This window comes from Otolemur garnettii, unplaced genomic scaffold (genome assembly GCF_000181295.1).
Source record: "Otolemur garnettii isolate 467f Iridium unplaced genomic scaffold, OtoGar3 scaffold00186, whole genome shotgun sequence".
Lineage (NCBI taxonomy): Eukaryota > Metazoa > Chordata > Mammalia > Primates > Galagidae > Otolemur > Otolemur garnettii.
In genome coordinates, this window is record NW_003852581.1 from 1,454,286 (window position 1) to 1,482,023 (window position 27,738).

Sequence of the window (27,738 nt, forward strand, 5' to 3'; positions counted from 1 at the left end):
TGTCATACTTTAAAGATCTTGAAAAAATAATACTGCATTTCATATGGAATCAGAAAAAACCTCAAATAGCCAAGACAATACTCAGAAACAAAAACAAAGCAGGGCGGATCACGCTACCAGACATCAGACTATATTATAAATCAATAGTGATCAAAACAGCATGGTACCGGCACAAAAATAGAGAGGTAGATGTATGGAATAGATTAGAGAGCCAACAGGCGAATCCAACTTCTTACCGGTACCTGATCTTTGACAAGCCAATTAAAAACATTGAATGGGGAAAAGATTCCCTATTCAACAAATGGTGCTGAATGAACTGGCTAACGATGTGCAGAAAACTGAAACTGGACCCACACCTTTCGCCACTAACTAAGATAGATTTTCACTGGATTAAAGACTTAAATTTAAGACATGAAACTATAAAAACATTAGAAGAAAGTGTGGGGAAAACTCTTGAAGAAATAGGCCTGGGTGAAAACTTTATGAGGAGGACCCCCCGGGCAATTGAAGCAACATCAAAAATATACTACTGGGACCTCCTCAAATTAAAAAGCTTCTGCACAGACAAGAACACAGTAAGAAAAGGAAGTAGACAACCCTCAGAATGGGAAAAGATATTTGCTGGATATGCTTCCGACAAAGGTCTTATAACCAGAATCCACAGAGAACTCAAGCGTAGTAGCAAGAAGAGAACAAGTGATCCCATCGCAGGGTGAGCAAGAGACTTAAAGAGAAACTGCTCTGAAGAAGACAGACACATGGCCTATAGATATATGAAAAAATGTTCACCATCCTTAATCATCAGAAAAATGCAAATCAAAACCACTCTGAGATATCATCTAACGCCAATTAGATTAGCCCATATCACAAAATCCCAAAATCACAGATGCTGGTGGGGTTGTGGAGAAAAGGGAACACTACTACACTGCTGGTGAGAATGCAAACTAATACGTCCCTTTTGGAAAACCATATGGAGAACACTCAGAGATCTAAATATAGATCTACCATTTGATCCTGTAATTCCTCTGTTAGGTATATACCAAGAAGACCATAAATCACGCTATAATACAGATATCTGTACCAGAATGTTCATTTCAGCCCAGTTCACAATCGCTAGGTCATGGAAGAAGCCCAAGTACCCATCAACCCATGAATGGATCAATAAATTGTGGTATAAGTACACCATGGAATACTATACAGCCACAAAGAAAGATGGAGACCTTGCCTCCTTCATATTTACATGGATGGAGCTGGAAAATGTCGTCCTTAGCAAAGTGTCTCAAGAATGGAAGAAAAAGTATCCAATGTACTCAACACTATTATGAAACTAATTGTTAGCTATCTTAGGAAAGCTACAATCCAAATGGAGCCCTAGACTACGGGGAAAGAAGAGGGGGGAGGGGAAGGGGGAGGGGAGGGGGAGGATGGGTGAAGAGAATGATATTGTGGGGATCATGCCTATAGTTTATTCTATTTGAGTACAGGTGAATTTGTCTAAAGGTTGAATATAAATGTCTTAGCATAACAATTATGAGAAAGACATGATGGCTATGTTGGCCACCTGGATGAGAGTTTTCCAAACTGCATATAGAAGTAACACACTGTATCCTATGAGAGAATTAATGTACACAATTATGATCTAATAAAAAAAAGAAAAAAAAACTGCAGTAACAACAAAAAAAAAATAAAAAAAACTTAAAAACAAATCCCATCATTATGAAAAAGTAACAGTTAATAGTTTTCTGATTGAAAATGAGTTTAATGAACACCCTTATGATTTAAGTGGACTTACTTCCTGAGACAATCATACTTTGGTGGTCTTTTAATTGGCTGATCTGATCCTCATATGTAAGAATACTCATTCTTACTTATTCTATGGTGCTGACATTGTGTGAAAATTTGTGAAGTCTTATGAGGGTCTAAAGATTGGTTACATAGACGAATTCTGAGAAGATGGCCGACTAGCAGCAGCCTTCTGCAAAAGCTCCTGAGCAGTGGAAGAAAAACTGAATGGAATCTGACTCCATGAAGCCAAAGAAGGTAGGCAAGCTGTAACTCCAAGGAAGAGCATGCAAGAAAACAAATTTCAAGTACAAAGCCTATGGACCAGAGGATAGGAGACCCCTCCCTCAAGCAGGAGGCCTGCTGCAGACTATCTGCAAATGAGCAGGGAACCAAAGACCTCTCATTTTACCTCACTGGAGAGAGCCACTAAACTCCAGGTCTCTTTCTCCAGGAAGGTCTCACTTCTGAACCTAGACACCACCCCAACAGGCATAAAATTGTACAGATATTTTCCCCAACAAGTCTAATCTCCCAGTCCACCCTTTCCTCCTCATATGATAGTCTGAAGTTCTGTCCCCTACACAGCACAGAGTATTTGGTCTTGTCCTGAGAGAACTGGGCATAGTGTGTACCACCAACCATCAGGATGGAATCTGACAAACAGGGAAGAAAGAGGGTGTGGGAAGAAAGGGACACTTGGCAGGAGGAGGAGCAGTCCTCGGGTTATGACTATGCCTGGCCAGTGGTGGTGTTAACTCTCCATTCAGGCTGTGTCTGGCAGCACAAGGTGCTGAACCCCTGACTCTGATGGCACCCATGACAGGAGAGTGGTGGCCCCAGGTGGACTGAGTTTGGCAGAGAAGGCTGGTCTCCAGCTCCTGCTGGGATTGTGAACAGAGGCTTGCTAGGCATGGACTGACACCTGAGAGCAAAGGTGTGTTCACTAATTCCAAGAGAACCGTTGAGCAGAGGCTTACTGGGTGGGAACCAAGATCTGAAGGCTAGGGCATGGTCCCCTATCTCCAGCAGGGCTGGTGAACAGAAGCTTACCAGGTGAGGACTGAGCCCTGTGGGCAGAGTGCTGTTCCCTGACTCTAACAGAGCCTGTGAACAGAGGCTTGCCAGGCAGTGGACTAAGACTTGCAGGCGGGGGCATGGTCCCCTGACTCCAACTGGTCTGGCAAGTGGAGTCTAACTGGGTGTGGACTGAGACCAGAGGGTGAGAGAGTGGCCCTGGCTCCAACTGGGCCTGTGAGCCGAGAGGTAGACAATAGTGTGGACTATGTCTGGTGAGCGAGAGTGTGGATCCCTGACTCCAAATGTGCTGTTGGAGACTCTTGAACCCTCTCTGTTAAGCACGGTTTTCACTGCCTGAGGCAATTTAATTGGAACCCGTGTCTGGGGCTATCCACTCAGGGACATTCTGAGGGTGACCTTCAAAGTTCTGTAGTGGAAAATAACTGAAGGGTTGGAGCTGGGCGCCACAGCGGTTTGTATGTCTTTACAGTGGAGATTTAAACCTAATACTGTAGCTTCTTAGAATAAGGTAGAGGTTGGCTGATATCCAAACAGAGCTAGATTGCACTATCTCACCAAGTAGACCCTCAGAATCTTCAGCAAAAATTCTGAAAAGGGCCTTTGTAAGGTTGTAGGAGATAAGACTCAATTACAAAGTCTAATACTTTGGTAAGGGGCTATCTCCACTATCTGGGAACTGCAACAATCTCACCCTACCAGTTTTAATAGCCAAATGGTGGAAAATAAACATGGTGCAGACCCAACAAAAGAACTCTGGCAACATGGATAACCAGAGCAGATTGACCCCCCTGCCCAAGAAATGACAAAGGAGATACAACTGAAGATGCCATGCATTAGACAAATGGCAGCAATGTCAGAAGTCGAATTCAGAATATGGATTGCAAATAAGATAAATAGAATGGAAGAAAAGATAGAAATTGAACTCCAAAGAGTATTTCTAAGGTTGTCTCAAGAAATTAATGAATTCAAAGCGAAGTCACCAAAGATATGGACATAATGAGAAAAGAAATAGCAGAGCTCAAGGAAATGAAAAAGTAAGTTGAGGAACTCCAAATTACAGTAGAATTTCTCAGTAATAGAGTTGACCAGGCAGAAGAAAGGATCTCTGAAACTAAAGACAAAGCTTTTGAATATTTCCAAACACTCAAAGAAGCAGACAAATGGAGAGCAAAAACTGATCATTCCCTGAGAGAGCTGTGGGATCACTCTGAAAGATCAAACATTTGTCTTACTGGAATTCCCAAAAGAGAAGAGGATGGCTCTAAAGGTACAGATGCTCTAGTCCAAGAGATTTTGGAGAATTTCCCAAGCATTGTAAAAGATACAGAAATTCAGATAGCAGACAGTTTCAGAACCCCAGCAAGACTCAATCCAAATATAGCATCTCCTAGGCACATTTTCATTAACATTGCCAAAGTTAAGATGAAAGAGAAAATTCTGCAATCAGCCAGATGTAAGAAAAGCATTACCTACAAAGGGAGAAATATCAGAATGACTGCAGATCTCTCAGCCAAAACTTTTCAAGCCAAAAGAAGATGGTCATCAACCTTCAGTCTCTTAAAACAAAATAACTTCCAGCCCAGGATCTGGTATCCAGTTAAACTGAGTTTCATTTGTGATGGATAAATCAAATACTTTAATGACATAGACATATTGAACAAATTTGCCATAACTAAACCAGCTCTCCAGGATATTCTCAGACTTATCCTCCACAATAACCAGCAGAATGCTCTACTCCCAAAGTAAATGCACCAAGAAATTTTTGAACAAAACTCAACTTCCAAAGTGGTGAAAGGATTAAAAATGTCCATTGGAGGGTGGTGCCTCTGGCTCAGTGAGTAGGACGCCAGCCCATATACTGAGTGTGGCGGGTTCGAACCCAGCCTTGGCCAAACTGCAACAAAAAAAATAGCTGGGCATTGTGGCAGGCACCTGTAGTCCCAGCTACTCAGGAGGCTGAGACAAGAGAATTGCCTAAGACCAAGGAGCTGGAGGTAGCTGTGACACCATGGCACTCTACCAAGGGCAACAAGGTGAGACTTTGTCTCAAAAAAAAAAGAAATATATATATATATATCCCCTGGACATCTGAAAATCATGATGCCCAAAACACAACCAGGCTTATCAATTCTCTCAATTAAAGGGAAATGGTTTAAATTATCCTCTAAAGAGGCACAGGCTGGCTGACTGGATACATAAATTCAGACCAGATATCTGCTATATACAAGAATCTCACTTTACCTTAAAGGATAAAAATAGACTCAGGGTGAAGGGATGGACTTGTATAATACAAGCAAATGGAAACCAGAAAAAAGCAGGGGTTGCAATTTTAGTAGCAGATACAATTGGCTTTAAACCAACAAAGATAAAGAAAGATAAGGAAGGTCACTACATATTTGTTAAGGGAGACACCGAACATGAAGAGATTTCAATAATTAAAATTTATGCACCCTACCAGGATGCTTCTCAATTCATAAAGCAGACCCTAATGGATATGAACAACTCGATATCTTCCTGCACTATAATAGTGGGAGAATTCAACATCCCTTTGACAGTTTTGGATAGATCCTTCAAGAAGAAGCTAAATAAAGAAATATTAGACTTAAACGTGACCCTAGAACAAATGGACTTTACAGACCTCTACAGAACATTTCACCCAAATGAAACCGAGTATACATTCTTCTCATCAGCCTACAGGTCATCCTCCAAAATAGATAATATCCTAGGACACAAGTCTAACCTCAGCAAATTTAAAAGTATAGAAATTATTCTTTGTATCTTCTCAGACCACCATGGAATAAAAGGTGAACTCAATAGCAACAGGAATCCTCATGCCCAAACAAATTCATGGAAACTAAATAATCTTAGGGTGAATGATAGCTGGGTCAAAGATGAGATTAACAAGGAAATAACAAATTTTTTGGAACAAAATGATAATGAAGACACAAATTATCCAAACCTGTGGGATACTGCAAAGGGAGTCCTAAGAGGGAAATTTACAGCATTGGAAGCCCTTATTAAGAAAACAGAAAAAGAGGAAGCCAACAACTTACTGGTTCATCTCAAGCAACTGGAAAAGGAAGAATATTCCAACACCAAGCCCAGCAGAAGAAAATAAATAACCAAAATTAGAACAGAATTAAATGAAATTGAAAATAAAAGAATCATTCAGAAGATCAACAAAACAAAAAAAAATTGTTTTTTTCAAGATTAACAAAATTGATAAACCTTTGGCCACCCTAACCAGAAATAGAAAATAGAAAAGTAAAATCTTTAATATTGTCTATCAGAAGAAATAACAATAGATATCTCAGAAATTCAAAAAATACTCAATGATTACTACAAAAAAATTTCTATTCCCAGAAATATGAAAATCTGAATGAAATGAACCAATAACTGAAAGTACGCCACCTTCCTTGACTCAGCCAGAAAGAATTAGAAATCTTGAATAGACTTATATCAATCACTAAAATAGCATCAACAATATGAAATCTCCCAAAAAAGAAAAGTCTGGGACCATATGGCTTCACATCTGAATTTTATCAAACCTTTCAAGCAGAACTAGTACCTATATTATACAACCTTTTCCAAAGCATAGAAAAAGATGAAATGCTCTTCAACACATTATTTGAAGCAAATATCACCCTGATCCCCAACCAGGAAAGGATCCAACAAAGAAAGAAAATTATACACCAATATAATTAATGAATATCGATGTAAAAATAATCAATCAGATCTTAGCAAATAGAATTCAACAACACATCAAAAAACTTATACACCATGATCAAGTTGGCTTTATTCCAGGGTTACAGGGTTGGTTCAACATACACAAATCTATAAATATAATACAATACATCAATAAAATAAAAAACAAAGACCATATGATTCTGTCAATTGACATAGAAAAACCCTTTGATAATATCCAGCATCCTTTCATGATTAGAATATTTAAGAAAATAGGCATAGAAGGGACAGCTCTTCAACTTATATAGAGGTAATCTACAGCAAACCCACAGCCAATATCATATTGAATGGTGTAAAGTTGAATAAATTTCCACTCAGATAAGGAACGAGGCAAAGATGCCCACTGTCTCTCCACTGCTATTCAACATAGTAATGGAAGTCTTAGCCATCACAGTCAGGTAAGAGAAGGCAGTCAAGTATATCCAAATAGGGTCAGAGGACATAAAACTCTCACTTTTTACTGATGATATGATCCTATACCTGGAAAATCCCAGGGACTCAACTTCAAAACTCTTAAAATGATCAAGAAATACAGGAGCATCTCAGGATACAAAATCAATACTTACAAGTTAGTAACTTTTATATATGCCAACAATAGTCAATCTGAAAAAAACAATCAAAGACTTTATTCCTTTTACAATAATGCCAAAGAAGATGAAATATCTGGGAAATTACCTAACAAAAAATGTGAAAGATTTCTATAAGGAGAACTACGAAACTCTGAGAAAAGAAATAGCTGATGTTAACAAATGGAAAAACATACCATGCTCATAGGGGGGAAGAATCATCATTGTTAAAATGTCCATAGTACACAAAGCAATCTGCAAATTTAATGCAATCCCTATTAAAGCACCATTGTCACACTCTACAGAACTTGAGAAAATAGTACTTCATTTTATGTGGAATTAGAAAAAAACCTCGAATAGCAAATACATCACTCAGAAATATAAACAAATCAGGAGGTATCATGTTGCTAGACTTCAGGCTATATTATAAATCTATAGTAATCAAAACAGCATGGTACTGGCACAAAAACAGAGTGGCAGATTTATGGAACAGAACAGAGAACCAAGAGATGAACCCACCTACTTATCATCATTTGATTTTCGACAAGCCTATCAAAAATATTCAGTGGGGGAAAAGACTCCCTATTTAACAAATGGTGCTGGGTGAACTGGATAGCAACCTGTAGAAGACTGACACTGGACCCCTACTTTTCACAATTAACAAAAATTGATTCTCACTGGATAAAAGATTTAAATTTAAGACATAAAACTATAAAAATTCTATATAGAAGAAAGTGCAGGGAAAACACTTCAAGAAATTGGCCTGGGAGAATATTTTATGAGGAAGACCCCCTGGGCAATTCAAGCAATTGAAGCAATATAAAAATATAAAAATCTTTCGCACAGCCAAGAGCACAGTAAGTAAAGCAAACAGACAACCTTCAGAATGGGAGAAGATTTTTGCAGGTTATGCTTCTGACAAAGGTCTGATAACTAGAATCTACAGAGAGTTCCAACTAATCAATAAGAAAAAACAAATAACCTCATTTCTATGTAGGCAAGAGACTTGAACAGAATCTTCTCTGTTGAAGACAGGTTCATGGCCTACAAACACATGAGAAAATGCTCATCATCCTTAGTCATCAGTGAAATACCAATCAAAACCACTTTGAGATATCATCTAACTCCAATAAGATTAGCCCTCATTACAAAATCCCAAAACTAAAGATGTTGGTCTATGCAGAGAGAAGGGAATGCTTCTACACTGCTGGTGGGAATGCAAGCTAATATGACCTTTTTGGAATGAAGTTTGGAGAACACTCAAGGAACTAAAAGTAGACCTACCATTTAATCCTTCAATTCCTCTACAGGTACATACCCAGATGATTAAAAATTATTTTACAACAAAGACATTTGAACAAGAATGTTTATTGTAGCCCAATTCATAATAGCTAAGACATGGAAACAGCCCAAGTGCCCATCGACCCATGAATGGATTAACAAATAGTGATATATGTACACCATGAAATACTACGCAGGCATAAAAAAGGATGGAGACTTCACATCTTTTATGTTTACCTGGATGGAGCTGGAACATATTCTTCTTAGTAAAGTATCTCAAGAATGGAAAAAAAAAGTATGCAATGTACTCAATACTACTGTGCATTCAATATATAATCACTTACACACTAATATGAATGGCAAAACATAACTATAGTCCAAAAAGCAGAAGGGAAGAGGAGAGAGAGGGTAGGGGAGGATATGGGAGAAGGGAGGGTATTTGGGGGAACCTTACCTAATGTGCATGATTCAGTGGTACATTTCAAAACTATTAGGAAATGGGTATAATTGTGATGGATGTGTTACTTAGTTCAATGTAAGCATTTCACATTGTATATCAAAGCAGTACCTGAACCCCATAAATGCATCAATGCACAAAGTTATTATCTAATAAAAAATAAAGATTAGTTACATATATGACAAGATTACACAAAAAATAGAAACACATCTAATGTAATGTATTTCTAAATCAATCATAGCCTTTATCCCATTGTTTCATGGTTTGTTAATATATTTGACCCATACTAGTTTGTGAGTTCCTTGAAAATGGTGATCAGATCTAATTTACTTTTGTGTAATACTTGGTACATAATTGGCACTTAGCAAGTGTTAGGTGATTAAGTTCATTACTAATTGTCCCTCTGGTCCAGGCCAAATTGAGAAGTGATAAGGAAACTTTTCTTTGATAATCTTCTTATTTGTTCTTCATTATATCACATTTTCTTTGTTGTAATCAAGGTCTAGAGACCACATTTTGCCCATTTTTCTCTTCACTGTTCAAACTCAGACTGTTGTCTTAAAACAGTATCTCTCTCTCCTATCTTCTATATCCCATATTTCCCAAATTTGTGTTTTAAGTATTGTTTTCTTGGCATTTACTTTTGATATATGGCAACAAACTCATACTTATAATATAGTATTTAATTATTATTATAGAAACTTTTTGGATACACACCAGCTAAATTTGGGAATAATCCTAAAAATGAGATTATCTGTCCTTAAAGGCTAAGGGAGATATAGACTTTTTTGTGTTTTTCAGTTCATTCACACATTTGTGAGGGCAAATTCTGATACTATAAATTATTATCTCTGAATATAAACTTATAGTATGGCTTGGCGCCTGTAGCCAGTGAGTAGGATGCCAGCCATGTACATCAATGCTGGCAGGTTTGACTCTAGCCAGGGCCTGCTGAACAACAATGCAACCAAAAAATAGCCAGGCAGTATTGTGGGCACCTGTAATCCCAGCTACTTAGGAGGCTGAGGCAAGAGACTCTCTTAAGCCCAAGAGTTTGAGGTTGCTGTGAGCTGTGATGCCATAGCACTCTACCAAGGGCAACATAGTGAAAATCTGTCTCAAAATAAATAAATAAATAAATAAACTTATAGTACTATCACTTACAAAGTAAATACTTTAATCAATTCAATATCTAAGTAAACCTAAATTACACTCAAATTAAAAGCAATTAGATGAGTAGGCAATGAAACAATAATCTGATTCACAGCACTTGCTTCACATTTCTTTAATGGGTCAAGCTGATTCTCATATTAGAGAATCAATCCTCCTTTCTTATTTTATAGTCTTGACGTTGTGTGAATGTGTAAGTCTTATGCAGGCCTACAGATTGCTTACATATCTAAACAAGATTTGCATAAAATGAAGAATAGAAAACGTAATCTAACTTATAACTTTTACCTGTTCTGTATTATGGGTTATATGTAGAGTGCTTGGTACGCAAGAAGATATTTCTGGAGTTGGAGAATGGAGTTCCTGTTAAGAGAAACAAAATAGAGTTCAGAAATTGAAAGTCTTAAGTTCTTGAGGTATTATTTACTTTATTTTTATGACAACCTGATTAGTTTGAAATAAGAGCATTACTTAGTTCTTTCTTAGATGGTATCTGTCTTTCCAAGGAGTTAAATTACTTTGCCAGCTTTGCAAGTAACCTAATGAAAAAAGTATACTTCCACAGCAATACATTCTCCTTGTACTGTTAGTTTGCATAATTTTTATTTATCCTTTGAGAATTCTGCTAACATGCATCCAAAGGTTACTATATATTTTTTATTAACAAACACAAAATTTTATCAAACAAAAATATTAAATGTAGAAATTCTCAAACCAATATAGAAAACTACTTTTAAAAACTCACTTAAGATTTTTTGCCCTTACATTACTTCAAGCTGACTCTTAATTATGCTTTTTCTAATTTGCTTTTAGTTTAATTTTAAAGAGTAGGCTCTGCTGTTAAAAAATGATCCATAAAAATGAAAAAATTTAATTTTTAATAATGGTCAGATAAAAATAATCATTTTTTATATTTTTTTCCAAATCAATAAAACTGCATAGCTTTATTAGTGTACAAAAAGTTGATGGCATTATTCAAGCTTCCTATACCTCGCTATAATCTACAATCAATCGAGACAACCCCAAGGATATTTTCCCATAAAGGTGAAATATTATTTTCTTTAGAACAAGGGAATTACCTACAGATTTAGGTGATGGTATGAGTAAATTCCCCCCAAATGAACAAAATCTTGACAATGAAAGGCACTTTCAGTGACATCAAGCTGTATATAAGATTGCAGCAAGTCATCCCACAAATAGCCATTGCCTGTTCCATAGGAATTAATCTCAGTGTTTTTGAATGAATGAAGAGGACCTCCTAGTTTTAAATGTACCACAAGAATAAGAATCTGAACCTTCCTTTTATTAATCTATACTAGTCAATTTTTAATTTTCAGTATCATATATCTGTATATGGTTTAGCTTAACATTCATATTGAAATAATTAAATTCAATAAATAGTTACACTTTTTGTTCTTATGCTCCTTATGCCATGGCCCCACATTATGGATAACCAAGTAATTAAAGTTGGGGATGTGGTAGGGGCAGCGATTACGATACAGTGCAAATAGTTTTAGACTTGAGAATGAAAACCCATTAGTTTTACTGCAGGCTTTATTCTTAGCCAGCTGTGTGGTACTAGACAACTGATTTCATCTCTCTAGGATTAATCTTCTCTTGTGAGAAATTAATGGGATCTGGAAATGAGTGAGTATGAATCAGATATATTTCTGATAGTCTGTGTCGGAAATCACTCCCAATGTGTGTGTGTGTGTGTGTGTGTGTGTGTGTACAGACTAAACAATGCCAAAGCCTTTAAATTCCTCAGTTTTGTTTTCCTTTGATGATGATGATGATAACTAACACCTATTCAGAGCTTCTATACCAAACACATTGTAGATCATCTTATTTAACATTCAATACAACCCCATAAGGAAGATACTATTACTACCCCATTATTCACATGAGTAAAGTTATACAAAGATACCTTAAGTAACTAGATGAATATCACACAGCTAATATTAAAGTGTTAGAATTCCAGCTAAGGAAGCCTGACTCCAGAATTCATGCTCTAATTCACTATACTTTGCCATACTTATAGCTTGCCTCATTATATTTTCTGATTTTCAAGTTGAGTAATGTCATTAGATGGTTAGCTTCAACTAGTTTTTATAAAAGGAAGCTAGATATTGGTCTTTTTAAAGTACTTACTGTCAAAAAAATTTTTGGATGTCTAAAAAAAAAGGCCCACCCAAAAGTGACTGTGTGAAAAACAGCTCTGATTAGGTAATTTAAGCTTCTATAAACTCAAAAGAGTTTGCTTATAGAGTGCATGACATATTTATAGAGTGTAGTGACAGGTCTTTAAACTCAGTAAAACATTGAATTTTTATTTAATACTTCCATCATCCAAGCCCTTCAATTTTCAGAAAAAAGCTTACTTTTTCTGATAAAATATTTTAGCATATTAATGAGTCATTTATTCCTGTGGGTTAGACCTGATAAATATATAATTATTATACTTCATTGGTAACTTTCCTTAGGTAGAGCTCTGGTTTAAAAGGATTTTGTTTATAATTATGTAGGGCCAGGCCTAGTACAAAATCAGGGACTTTTTTTCCTACACTGCTTCAAGTCTTTGGGAAAGTTGTAACAGATCTCCCTCTCCCACCTCCTGTCCTCCTCCTCCTTGCTTTTTATAAAGTACATATGGCATTACCAATTTTAAGATCAGAGTGGATTAAAATCTGTTTTCTTTTTGAGAGAATTTTACTATAACACTTGAGATAATTGGCCATAACTTAGAACACCCTACATCGGAGCTGGAAAATTAGTGTCCCTAGGAAATTCATTATTCACAAAAATGGATTTTGTTTCCAACTGTTTGCTTTTCAGAGTTAAACAGGAGAAGTCCAAATGCTCCACATTTCTTAGTTATTAGTTTGAAATAAGAATATTTATCTTAGTGAGATTGCTTTTGAGAAACTCAGTGCAGTGGAGAAAGAAGGGAAAGCAGAAGCTCGAGAGCTACTACTCTCCTTTAGTTATTTTAAACAGGACCTTAAAAACTTAGGCTATACCCTGAATTCCAGGATTATTTCAGAGAAAGACCTTGAAAATCAAAATAAAACCTATTTTTGTCCTCTGTTACATTTTGGATACTCTATTCTTATGATGGAACATTAAAATGTAAAATATACAATAAGGGTAATCATCAAATAATTTGCCAAACCAAAAAATGTAAAGCTGTTTAAACTGAGAAAACTTCACTATCAAACTAACATTAATTAAGGGAGACAGCTGATGTAAGGAAGATGTCAGAAGATGGTTTCTAAATTCGGGGAATTCATTCATTAGCTGTGCTAACTGGGGCAAGTTTTTTGGAGCTATTTCAGCCTCAGTTTCTTTATTTGTTTTATAGATAAATATTACACAATAAATACTATCTTTATACACTGTACAATTTGTACAATAAACATAAGAATATTTTCTACCTAATTTTGGAGTGTTAGTGAGTAAGTAACTATTTGGAAAAGTTTTGGGAAGAAAGGTCATCTATTAGTATGGAGCATAATTTTTATGGGATTAATTATATATGTGGCGAAGTTACTGACTTGCATTTTGCTCACTACTTATTACATAGTGGCATTGGGAGAAGTATAAAGGATGGTTAGAATATAATCACTACTCTCACCTTATTCAGGTAGGGAATAAAAACTATGATTATCAGCAAGAATTAAATAGTCTTTCTTAAGAGCTATAAGGAGTTTACTAGATGAGTTTTGAGGTCTAAGAAATAAATTCAACCTGGGGCTATGAGAGATTTCATCACAAAATTACAATTGAGGAAGTTCTAGAAAATTAGTATAACTTCAGCATGTCTAGATTGGTGCGCAAGGGGGATGGTGTATTTCATATATAAGAACAACTTAAGTGAGGATATAGTTGTGTAAAGTAGGGGACTATATTTAGAGAACAATTTCTTGGCTGAAACATAGACCTTAGAAGTAAAGGCAAAGGAACCAGATCATGGAGGGCTTTGAAAGTCAGAATAAGAAATTTATAGACACTTAGTGTCACTGAAGGTTTTGGGGGCAGAAGAGTGATATGAGATGTTTGTAGAGAATTTAAGCAAATTTTCTAGAGAACATATTTTTAGGTGCAATTAGGTTTGTGAAAATTTAAAAAAAAATTGTACTTAAGAACCTATACATCCAAGCTGAAGCCTATGTTAGAAGAGAAGTGGATAAACACTGAACTTGAAATAAAAATCTTTCTTTGGAAAGTTCTAAATGTGTTTTGACGTGTGAATGAATATTGAACAGAGGTAGTACAGATTGAGTATCCCTAATCTGAAAATCTGAACTGCTCCAAAACCCAAAACATGTTTAGCACCATATCCTGCTGCAAATGGAAAATTCCACATCTGACCTCATGTGACAGGTTGTAAATAAAATGCAATCAAAACTTTGTTTCATGCACAAAATTATTAAATATATATAAAATCACCTTGTCTATGTGTATAACATGTTCATGAAACATAAATGAATTTTATGTTTAGACTTGGGTCTCATCCCTCAGATATATCATTATGTACATTCAAATATTCCAAAATTAAGAAAAAAACTTTGAAACACTTCTGGCCTTATGCATTTTGGATAAGGGATACTCAACCTGTAGTAGTTTTTATGAGGGACTCTCTGGGCACATACATGGCATCCTAAACCAATTATAGTATAACTAAGTAAGATACAATAAATAAAATCAGATTATGTAGATATTTTAGTAGCAACAGAGGTAAAGGGAAAATATCTCTATAAGCAAACTGAACAAAAGCTGCAAGATAATTTGATTAAAAGAAGTTATCACAATAAGACCCAGGTCAATGATGTAATGGCATATCATAATTAGCTACCCTTTTAACAAAATTTTCCATAATAAGTAATGATAAATATTTGTCCATAGGAGAAAAAGTATAAATCAAATATAAACAAGTCAAATCTTAATTGACTTATTAAATAGCCTCCTTATGTTTATTTCATGTGTTGTTTGCTTTTTTGAAGAGGCAATTTGTGTCTTCTTTCACATTTTCAGAAAGAGCATAGAAGAGTGAAATCCACAAATGGCTCTAGTTAAGTCACGTATCTATACTAAGGCCACTATTTCAAGCATTTTGAAAGCGATAATCAGAAAGGAGAGAAAGGGAAGAAATGTACATATAATTTCTTGTTCCATTTTATTTCTGAAACATTTATGTTGATGTATGTTTGAGTTTTGATTTGAAAAAAAATTTAAGCCTCTGGAAGTGTACAGTCCATGGTGATATGTAAAAGGGAACACATAAATATTATACAACTCAGTAATATAAGTATTTGGGTCACCCTGTAGTTAAATAATCTGAAGTGATACTACCTTTAAAATGAGACCACATCTAGGATGGAGGTAGGAGTGAAGTACCACACTGAGGAGAGGCCGAGAAGATTCAAGGTCTGGAAAACCATGAAGATGATGACTTTCCAGCTGTATTTTGAAGGATGAGTGGGATTCCAACAGAGATATGAGGGAAAGAAGATGTTACCAAAGCAAGGTGGAATAGAATGAACAAAGGCAGAGTGAGGAGGGAGGCAAGATGTCAGTTTATTTAAGAAACAATGCATGATAGACTGTAAAAGTAGAGTGGGGCTGTCCTTATGAGGCCCTTTAACATCATCAAGATGAAGAACCCAGGCTCAGCACCCATAGCTCAGTGAGTGGAGCACCAACCACATACACAGAAGCTGGTAATATACTTTTCTATGTGTAGGCCTGCTAAACAACAATGACAACTCCAACCAAAAAATAGCTAGGCATTTTGGTGGGCACCTGTAGTCCCAGCTATTTAGAAGGCTGAGGCAAGAGAATCACTTAAGCCCAAGAGTTTGCAGTTGCTGTGAGCTGTGATGGCAAGGCACTCTACCCAGGGTGACATAGTAAGACTGTCTCAAAAAAATAAAAAATAAAAAAAAGATGAAGAACCTGTTGAACTTAACTTTGGAACCTGATTATCAGTATTTATGAAAAAATTCTCAATTATAATTCAAATGCCATTTTATTGAGGTCATAAATTCCACAATAAGGTACCAGATGATTTTATTTCTTCACAGTATTTCCATCATTTTTGAAAAGCATTCATAACTCTTTAAATGACTAAAAATTGATTAGCTTATTACCCAGTGCCGGAGCATTGTATATTTGAATATAAAACCATAAGTAAAATTTATGAGAAAAAGTATTTAAAAATATGCTTTTTTGGTAAATAATATAATATTTTGAAAGTATATTCATTTACATTATTTATTTACATCTTGGCTTATGTACTAAAGGGTTTTAGGACCCTTTAGTCCTAAATAATAGCATATATGAGAAAATGATCATGAAATACAAGGTTAGGCAATTACATCTATGAACTTATCTTAGAAAAAGTGCTGAGTATCACTACAGTTATCTTTGAGATACTTCTTTCGAAAGCTATGCACTGATACTAGAACCTAGTCCACCCTTCAAAGCAATTTTGGAACTCTTCTTCTTGAATGGACATCAGAGCTGTCATGATACAAGGTCTGACAATTAAGTTTGAGAACTCATTCTAGGAAAAGTGCTACATACCTCATTGCTGAATATCAACTACAGTCACCTTCAAAGTAGTCCCCTCTGGTGACTGTAGTGATGTTTAGCAATGAGGTATGTAGCCTAATTTTCTAGGATGAGTTCACAAACTTTGTTATCTCACCTTATATAATAATGAACCAGATATTGGAGACTACAATACAAATACAAGTTTAACAGATAAACCAGGAATATACAATATAGCATAGTGTTTACAAGTATAGACCTGGTTCTAGACTGCTGTACTTAAATCCTAGTTCTATCATATACTAACTGGATGAACTTAAAAAAGTCACATATCTCTGTGCCTCAGTTGCATCTATAAAAATGAGAATGATATTGATCTTTATACCAAAGTTCAAAACAAATTCAGTAGGCTAAAGTAAATAGGAGACAGTTCAAAAAAAATATGAAGCCCAGATATTGTGACCCCCCAAAACAAAGATGCATTCTGATTAAGGAGGTTTATTTTTTTCCTCTTTTTCCACTTCTTAAACATTTGCTTTGTCAAAAAAGTAGGCTTCTGGGAAAATAATATAGACATAATAGATACATGCATATATCCACAAGTCCTTTACTCAGTTCTTCTATTAGTGGTTTAGGAATTCAATTCTCTTTCTGATATAGTTACTTTAAGCTCAAACTTTGAGAAGCTATATAACTTCATTTTTGTTTCATTCCCATGTGCCCATTATAGCTGATCATGTAAATTGCCAGCACATTGATCACACATTGGTACCACCACAAATTTTTTTGATGTAATGATCTTGTGTATTTCTAAACCTCAATAATGACTGGCTGAAATGTACAGAGATGCACTGTCCAGTAGAACTCTCTGCAGTGATGGAAATGTTCTGTATCTACGCCATCCAATATAGTAGTCACTAGTCACATGTGACTGTTGAACACTTAAAACAAGATTAGTGTGACGGGAGAACTGAATATTTAATTTTATTTTGTTTTAATTAACTTAAATGTAAAGGTAAATAGCTATATTTGGCTAGTGGATGCCTATTAAAAGTACATCTCTAGAGGAAACATTAGGTAAGAGGTAGACTGCAAGCAAGCTTTAATGTTTGGTGTCACTTTACATTTTAAAAAGGGAAAAGATACCTGGGACCTATGGTGCATACCTGTAGTCCCAGCTATTCAGGATTCTGAGGTAGGCAATTACTTGAGGACAGCAATTCAAGGAAATAGTGTGCTACGATCGTGCAAGTAAATATAGTAGCTATGGCACTCCATCTTGGGTAACAGAGTGAACCCATGTCTCTTAAAACAAAAACAAACAAAGAAACAAATAACAACAAATAATAAATAAAAAGGAAGAAGGAAAAAGAAAAAATTAAAACCTTATCTAAAATACTGAGGTTCAAGTTCAAAAACTCTAAAAGCATGAGAACTTTCTTTTTAAAATAAAATGCGTATTTTATTCCTTGTGTTTTTCTCTGGGTTTTTTATATAATTCTAAAAAAATTAAAAATATTAGGGGTATGCTTATTTTGTTTATATAGTTTGTTTTTGTATAGATTGAGTCAAAATTGTAAGTGTACTCTTTACCCAGATAGTGTGCACTGTACCCAGTAGGGCTTCCTAAAGGATAGTAAGGAAAGGTAACATTATAAATACATTGCCAACATTCCAGTCTTTAGACTATGCATCATGTTTTTTAGAAAACTGATTTCATGCTTTTGCTCATTAGTCTTAGCTAGGACAGCCCTAATAAGCCTTTCAAACACATGTGCTTACCCAATCTTTCTAGCATCAATGGAACTCTTACCTTAGAGTCTGTTCATTTAACACATAATTTTGTCTGTGTAGAAAGTGGTTTCGTTTGGCCGTATTTTTAGAAACCAATATTATAAATAAAGGACAGAAAATTGAGTACTAACTCAGAGCCAGACATTATATGGGACACCTTCACATGTTATCTTATTCAGTACTCACTAAACTCCTAAAGGAAAGTATTAATATCCCCAATTGACAAATGAGGAAACTGAGGTCTTGAAAGGTCAAGTAATTTATTCAAGGTAATACAGTAGTTAATGCTTACTGTGTCCAAAGAACTACGGTATGTTTTCCACCATGTAATGTCACATTTGATTCTAACATTCCTATGAGTTAGGTGTTATTATTGCCCCATCTTACAGATGAGACAACTGAGGCATATAGCAACTCCCTAACCAGGAATTCAACTCAAGAAATTTAAAATCTAAGCCTACATTCTTAGGAACTACAACTAAACTGCTTCATAGTTACATTTTGCTAAAGACTACCTCATCACTACACATATATTATTTGTGGCTTTTCCTGAGACATTGCACATAGACCCATTTGTCTGGGCATTTTCTTCATACAATGTTTTTTGTGACTGCTTTTATTTTCTGTAAAATCTGTCAATATCTATTGGTTTTTGTTTTCCTGTTGATAGCTCTGGTTGAAGAGCTCAGGACCTTGGGGCAATAGATATATGAGAGACTGAAGGGAATGAGATTTAGATAATAGACTGAACATTGCACACATAATGCAGGACTTTGTTCTCTAAATATTTTGAGACTTTTTGAAATGAACACAGGACCCAGTCACTTTATCTACTTTGAATTTTAAAGTTTTACTTAAGGACTTATTTATAATATTCCAAGAAGGAAAATGATGGGAGCCTTGTGGGTTCTCCTCTCAATCCCAGTGAGTATGAGAATCATCATCGAAAGTAATAAAGTAATAATAGTGAGTTACAAATAGCCTAGACAGTACAGTTTCAAAAGAAGCAGCATTTTAAAAAACCACTTAACATTTATACTGATAGAATTTGGCAAGGTAAACTTTCATTTGAATAAATTCCTGAATACTATGGGAGATGCTTTTGTTAGAACCCTTCAAAACCAGGAACATGGTTAAACAGCTGCCTTAGGTCATTGTTGAGATGTTATGCTGAACATTGTATATCAAGAATCATACAAATTATAATGATATCTGTTTAGATGAAACAAACACTTCATTACAGATAAAATCTGTGATTCTGTTGTCATGTAAAGAAAGCAACAGAACATAGTATAATGGAACTATTTTCCAATCCCTCCTCTCCAACCCAAATCCCTCATTTAAGAGGATCACTCTGGGTTCTTCCTCTTCTTTCTTAAAGGAACCTTGGAGAGAAAATAAAAATATACAGTCCCTTTGCAGTGCATGTTTTCTGTCTTTACGAACTGTATATACACTCCATTGGGAGCCAGAAAAAGACAGCTGTTGGGATAGCTCCTATGTGAAGAAAAGTTGGCTCAAATATATTTGTTTAGAAAGATTTTTAGTTTTAAATAGGGTTTAAGAGCTTGGCAAATCTCCTAGTTGTTATACCATAAATTGTTGAGAAAAGAAATGTGGACAACAATTAAAAGAAAAGTTCTCCTCCCTTCCCCTTTCACCGCCTCCTTTCCACCCACACACTCAGAATGACAGCTTATAAGTGCCATTGACTGAAAACAGGCCCAGCAATTTACCAGAACTTCCTTAAACAAGAGACAATTGCGATGTGAATTTTCACCCAGCAATTAGTTGCATTCCAAATTTTTATAGTTTCCTTTAATTGTAAGCACAAAAGGGATGACCAAAACTGAAAACCCATCCCCTTTATCCTATGACTACATTCTTTTTTTTAGGGAGCCTACTTCCCTGAACAATCATTTACTTTAGTGACCACACCCTTGAACAACAATTTATGAAAGCAACACACTCCTCTCCACCTAACAGGAATATATTCTTATAGTGTCTAGAATTCCTGGCACAGCAGGAGAGAAATCCACAATCTTTGAAACCATATTTGAAACTAAAAGAAATGATAAAAGATCATATAAACAAAGGTAAGCACCAGTTGAATAATTATTGAGAATAAAGGCCTGTCATAAGCACACATTTTCACACATTTTCTAGGCTGCTCTCTAGAATTAGATTTGGTGGCACATTTCAAATTCAAAAGAATGGTAATCTTTGTTACATATACATTAATCAATCCTTTTTCTACCAAAATATGTTTTATTCCATGAAATACTAATAGCCACAACACAAAATAATATTTTAAAATGTAATACAAGCTGGGCACAGTGACTTAAATCTGTAACTCTAGCACTCTGGGAGGCTGAGATGGGTGGATCACCTGAGCGCAGGACTTTGAGACCAGCCTAAGCAAAAGTGAGGCCCTGTATCTACTAAAAATAGAAAAATTAGCTGGGCATTGTTGTGGGTACCTGCTCAGTCTAGCTACTCAGGAGGCTGAGGCAAGGGGATCATGCTTGAGCCCAACAGTTTGAGGTTGCTGTGAGCTAGGACACCACAGCACTCTACCTAGAATAAGACTTTGTGTCAAAAATAAAAATAAATAAAAATAATTAAAATAAAATAAATAAAATGTAATACAGTAGAACCTCTGTAAGTTGACCACACAAGGGACTATAACAAACCGGTCAACAAACAAAGGTGGTCAATATGATGAACTAGGCCTTGTGTGTTAACACGTACATATGGTATATATCCAGTCTATAAAAATTAGGTCAACTTAAGGAAGTAGGCAATGTAAGGAGGTGATCAACTGTGGAGGTTCTACTGGACAGATAGACAAATGGGACACCTACAGACCAGGCCCTGTGCGTCTGTTCTCAATGTGGCCTTTCCCTGGACAATTGACTGGGATTTAAAAATATTTTATTTTGATCCATTTCTCTCTCTTACAAAACAGAGCTCCTCTGTATACATGGAAGTTATGATAACCTAAATTAGTGGAAGAAAAAAATTTAATTCTAGTGAGTAATTCTTATCAACATGGTTTCTTTAGGGAATATGCATTTCATTTTGCATTAATGATGGTAGGTTAGTATTTAAGCCTTTTTAAATGTTGAGCTATAAGTTTTTTGTTTTAATTAGCTTCCATTAATTTCAATAGTTTTATAATCAGTGCTAGAATATCTCAGTGACCTTGATTATAACTTTATTTGGTTATATCTTTTCATATGGATAACAGAGTAATTTTAATTCTACCATTAACTTAGACAATTTCACCAACTGGTTTCTATATTTAATTTTCTCTAAGAAACACCCTATCAGTCAAACAAAATAATAACCAAGAAAACCATAATGTATATCTAATATGATCAATTACAGAAAAGAAACAAAGCAACATCTGGCAAAATTTAAAATATATTTATATTAATAAACACCATTTCAGTGCTATAGGGGGTAACAGGTGAAAAGATGTAGGAAAAGACAAGAAATAGAAAATACTAAAGTACTGTAAAAAGCATTAGGTTAAATCTAAAATGTCTACTATGTGGACTAAAATTAAGATTTAGGAAGCAAAACTGAGAGGCATCAATTTTGGTTTCTCAAAGGGAACATGGTTTTCTGCCAGCAATATTTGTTTTAAAATCTCACGTTATCCTAACACCAAAAAGCTAAAAACAAAGTTAAAGTTTAACTGAATTCATGATGACCAATAATAGGTTGTAAAACTTATTTTGCTATCTGCCACAGTTACAAACTCTGGCATCATAAAAATTGCTACATATTAACTCATCTGAAACATGGCACATTAAGAAAGAGTTTATTAAATCATAAAATGAATAAAAGGGTACTGAGTAACATGTGCTGCTTAAATGGTACATAATACGGCTGCCATCACAACTTATTTTGTCAGCACAAAGGTAATTTCAGATCAAATGTAAGTACTATTTTACATGATGCCACAATGACATCCCACTAATAAACAGGGCAAAAGGTAAATAAAATAGTTTACTAGGCATATTCTTTGTGGCAGCTATCTAAAAGCTGTCTTGACAAAATCCCACATAATGGGTTTGTGAATGCCCTTTGATAATCAAACTCAGTTTTACATTTTATAGGGAAATTCTCCTCCTGTTTCACTAAAGGAATAATATTTTTATTTTTCCTTTACCACATACCTTGACTCTCACCTTCCTATTCACACCTAGAACTTACTCTTCCTTTCTTTGAAATCATAAATAACCTCAGACTTTACAATATCTCCATTCCAATTTCTTACTAGACTTTCCATGGCCACATTTTCTGCCACTAAGGTTCTTTATAAACTCATCATTGGAAAACTATACTTTAGGATATAGTCTTATAAGGATTGCTTTGGCAAATATTAGGTAAAAAAAAGGAAGATCTTATAAGAATCTCAACCAGCTTGGTCCTATGTCATTAAAAGTGAACATTGAACCAAGGAGCAAACAATAAAGCATGATCCCCTCAATTTTTCTATAATCAATATTTAAAATCTCCTAAATTCTAGCTTTTAAATGTATATCTATTTATCTTTAGTTTACCAGAAAGCTGACAAGAGGCTAAATATGTTTAAATAACTATGACAAATAGGATTATTTTAGCATTCCTATTATAATAGTAATTATTGTTTTCAAATTTCACATTGTTTTTGAGGTACTATAGAATGAAGGTGACACCCATTTTGTTGTGCATCTTGCTACTAAATATTGGAATGTGCATTTGCATTGCTATTATCATTGAAACACACTAATATTTTGATTTTTGTATTTTTCTTCCCCTTGGCCTCAATACAGGTGGAGTTTTTGTCAACTAGGTAATTACTCATAGTAAATTCCAATTTTCTAAAAAATATTTTCCCTGAGATAAAGCTAGGAGTGAAATAAAAGAGTAAAATTGTGGCATTTGGAGTTTTGAGTTTTATCCATACATTTGGAAAATTGTTGCTAAAATAGTTGTATTATGCACTGTAGAAATGTCACTTCATATCTTACTTAAATTTGTAGTTTTGGGAAAAATAATCCATATTCTTCTTAATTGGTAAAATAAGGTTACATAGCATAATATTTCACTAGTTTCATTTGAGATCATTACTGTACAAATAGTATCTTGAAAACATAATTTCAGTTTAGACAGAAGTTTCCAGAAAGCTTACACATCAGCAAATTTAATGTAAAGAAGGTCAGAGAATGAAAATAGACAAACATCTATTAATTTTATTTAGTCTTACAATGTTACATTTTATTTATTGGCAACATTATTGGCACAGGTATTGATGTTTAAATAAATCCCTTAAAAAAACAAATTCATGGCTCTGCGCCTGTTGCTCAGTGGTTAGGGTGCTGGCCACATACACTGGGGCTGGCAGGTTCCAACCCAGCCCTACTAAACAATAATGACAACTACAACAAAAAAATAGCCAGGCATTGTGGTGAACACCTGTAGTCCCAGCTACTTGGGAGGCTAAAGGCAAGAGAATCACTTAAGCCCTGGAGTTTGGGGTTGCTGTGAGCTGTGATGCCATAGTACTCTACTGAGGGTGACACAATGAAACTCTGTCTCAAAAAAAATTTTTAAAAATCATTTCATTTTATAAGATGTCTTAGAGTTCTATCTATTTTAGCTTTCATATAATAATTGCTTATAGAATGTCTTACTCAATCCAATATTCACTCTTTAAGCATTGTTTCTACCAATATTCTATAAATTATTCACCTAGGCTGTAGAATCAATGTGGCATTTTCAGAAGATGAAACACATGACAACAGACATTTGCACCTGTCACTTATCCTGGGGCAGTATACTATTTGTTGAACACAAATAATTGTTTATTACTCCATGTATACCATTGTCCCTGCACCACTATATTCGATATTTGGATCAGATATAATGGTGTTTGTTTCTATGAAGTGAAATGAATCATTGGTAACTTGTTTTAAAAAAACTACTGTATTCAAGGTGACGATTGCTTTGTGGTAGGGGGGAAAAGGACAACTTATATCAGATCTTCTAATCAAATCCAATAGAAAATGAGCCCTCCTATACTCTGGTTAGATTATGAAAATCACTGGAACTGGAAACAAACAACCATAGGCACTAGTAAGAAAAACAACAGCCAAGAGGCAACAGAGATAGTCTGTATAAAGGCAAAGAAGCAGAAAGAGAAACCAGGTTTAAGATTTTCCCCTCTCCACTAGCTTGGCATAGCTCTCTTTATGGTACCTGGGAATGGTCGCTCCAAATCAAATTTTGGTAGGAGGAGGAAGTTTTGAGAGGAGATAGCTTTTCTTGTGAGTTGATGGGGTCCAAGGCCTGCACCACCTTGTTAATGGGCCCACTGTAGGTTCTCACTCGCTCATACAGTACATTTTTTTCTGGCAGCTGCTGGGCTTGGCTTGACTGATAGTAGTTACGGTAATACCGGGGCTGGTATTGCAGCACTTCTGGGGGCTGCTGGGTCCCACAGCTTCTGCTGCTGGTCTTACTCCAATAACTTGATCTCATCTTCTCAGTGGTCATCAAGAAACTCCCCAGATGCTGTCCCTAAAGAATAAACACAGAAATACAATAAAAGAAAGGGCAGGCAGCAAACCTGTAAAGCAATTTATCAACCGCTTCTGCCCACAGAGGTGCCAGGAGACATGAGCATTACCTGAGTAGCAGCTGGAGCAGGTTCTGCAACTGCAGAGGAGGCAGCAAAGTATTTGAACTCAAATGGAAAGTGGAGCCACCCTGTGGAATTGCTCCAGGAAATAGTATCGACACGCCCCTGAAGGGCGGATTCATCTGGCAGGTTTCCCTGCCAGGAGGGGCCTGTCTTGCCACAGAGATAGCTGTTAGACTGCCTACTAGGTAAAGAAGTAGTCTGTAAAAAGCAGAAATGTAGAATTTCAGAGATGAAGCCAGAGCTTTCAAGCCCATGGGCTTGAAAATTTACAAAGACATCCAACCAAAACTTGTTAGAAAAAGAATTCACAAATGTCATATGAAAGTGCCTTTTTCATCATTCTTAAGCTTAGCAAAGATAGTTATGAGCATAAGTCTTATAATTACAGATTCTTAGAACAAAACGGGGTATTAGTCTAGTAACACTAATTTTTTACAGACATATTTGCATTCATTGCCAAATCCTATTAATAATTACAGTTAAAAGATATTACTATGGGATCTGGTTCTAATAATTTATGGACCTGTTTACTTGCTTTAGGCCTAGTATGCTTTTCAATCATACATTGAAGCAGATTTGTCTAAATGAATTGCTATTTAGAAAGGGAGGAAGATCAAGTAAACCTAAACATTCTGCAAATGCTTTGCATTTTAACATTTTTATCTATTGTTTTGCATTTTTTTATGAAGGAATTTATATTGACCATATAGGTGCCCCAGAAAACACTGAGGTTGATTGCCTTTTTAATATCTAGGTGCAAGTCTTCAGAGGTGTCTCACCTGATATAATGAGATTTAAATGTGTTCAACACTTATTCCTCCTTGAAATTCCAATCATAATGCCTATTTACCCAACAGATTTTTCCTTGCAATACACTTCAGCACCACCCAACTCTGTAATGTTCACTGAGGGTGACTTCAGGAAAGGGATATCTTTTTGATGTGTATATATACCACAGGACCTAGTATACCAGCACCATTCTTTAGAGTAGGAGAATGTAATCCAGCATGCTAGCCATTTTTTTTTTTCTGTTGAGTGAAAAAGGGTAATGATTTAGTGGTCAGTATGTGCCAGGTACAGTTTAAGGAGCTTTACATGTCTTATTTCATCCTCACGGTGACTTTATGATGGCTTATAAACAAGAAATTGACAGACATACCTGGAGAGGTTGAGAAACTCCCCCAAATTATATAACTAGTTATAGTAAATGATTGGTCTTGGATTTTAGCATAGGAAAGTTCATTTTGGAATCTAAGATCTTATCTACTATATTATAATACTAGATAAAATTTTAAACTGTTCTGTATCTGGTCACCTAATAACTTTTCTAGGTGGAAAAATAAAAAAAATACATTTCAGAAATGCTAGTTTTTAAGTGACTTTAAAAGGATATTTGGGTTTCTTTTTGTGGGGGAGGGGTGTACAAAATAGCTAAAAATCTGTGGGAGGTAGACAGGCTGAATTCATCACAGACCTTCTAACTTAGGGTAAATTGCCCAAGCAGGGGAATGTTTATCTGACTATCCCTGCAAAGGGAAATCAGCAGCGCAGGTGAGCTGAGACCATAAACTAGTAGCTTAGGCTAGAGAAGCTTAGATGTCTGCCTGAGGATATGAAACTTACTCTGCCCCTTCTCTCCTGCTTGCACCTTTATCTGGCCACTTCAGCTGTTACATTAATACCCTATGTTCCTGTTTACCCTTTACCAAACCTTCCTGGGGGCTGTAATCTCCCCTCTCTCATTTGTAACCTTGAGTACTAACTACTGACTGCGGTGCATACTAACTCTGTTATGTACCCAACAAAAATGTTCCAGGAAGAAGGACAGGTTGCTGCATTGTTTCAGGTTGACACATGACACAATGTATGCCCTTATAGGCTTCTGGTTTTATGCATTAAGTTTGGTGTAAGCTTTTTAATTTCCCCCGAGCTGTCTCCTTTGCTGACCACTGTCCCAGGTTGGGATCCACTAGATGCCCAACAAAAATCAACCTAAAAAAATCTTGAAAATAGGGCTAGGAGGAGTGGCTCATACCTATAATCCTAGCACTTGGGAGGCCAAGGTGGGTGGATTGTCTGAGCTCACAGGTTCAAGACCAACTTGAGCCAGAGCAAGACCTCATCTCTAAAAAGTAGCCAGGCATTGTGGTGAGTGCCTGTAGTCCCAGCTAGTTGGGAAACTGAGGCTAGAGGATCACTTAAACCCAAGAGTTTGAGGTTACTGTAGGCTAAGATGCCACAGCACTCTACTGAAGGTGACCAAGTAAGACTCTGTCTCAAAAAAGAAAAATAAATCTTTAAAATAAGTTGCATATGAAGGCGCTAAGGAAATTTAACAACAAAATATGACTAGGTATAAAGAATACTTTGAATTATGGGTCATTTGAGATAAGAAAGTATTTGGATAGGGCTTTTCCTTTGTCTATATAAAACCAGTCAGACCTGATGAAAAGATCAAAGGGTGGAAACTGACTTCCTTTTCTCCCCCAGAATACTAGCAGACCTGACTAAAATAATTTAAAATACAATATCTGTCTCTCAGGTAAATTTACAAGTGAATATGTGTCACCCATCTATTCATCCTTCCTAGCAACCACTTGTTGCACCTATACTCCACATTCTCCTCTCTCCCCTCTAAAATGCAGGTATATAGG

The 27,738-nt window shown here is 35.7% G+C and overlaps 1 protein-coding gene across 1 annotated transcript in view; it reads right to left on the minus strand.

The window, feature by feature from the left end:
• Positions 1–24,921, minus strand: part of POF1B (POF1B, actin binding protein) — a 117,843-nt gene extending 92,922 nt beyond the window's left edge. The window contains exons 1-2 of the mRNA XM_012812067.1: positions 24,640–24,921; positions 10,330–10,404 (exon numbers count right to left, since the gene is read on the minus strand). Coding sequence (XP_012667521.1) covers positions 10,330–10,404; positions 24,640–24,921 — 357 coding nt within the window. The remainder of the gene's footprint in view (positions 1–10,329; positions 10,405–24,639) is intronic.
• Between the last annotated feature and the right edge of the window lie 2,817 nt (positions 24,922–27,738).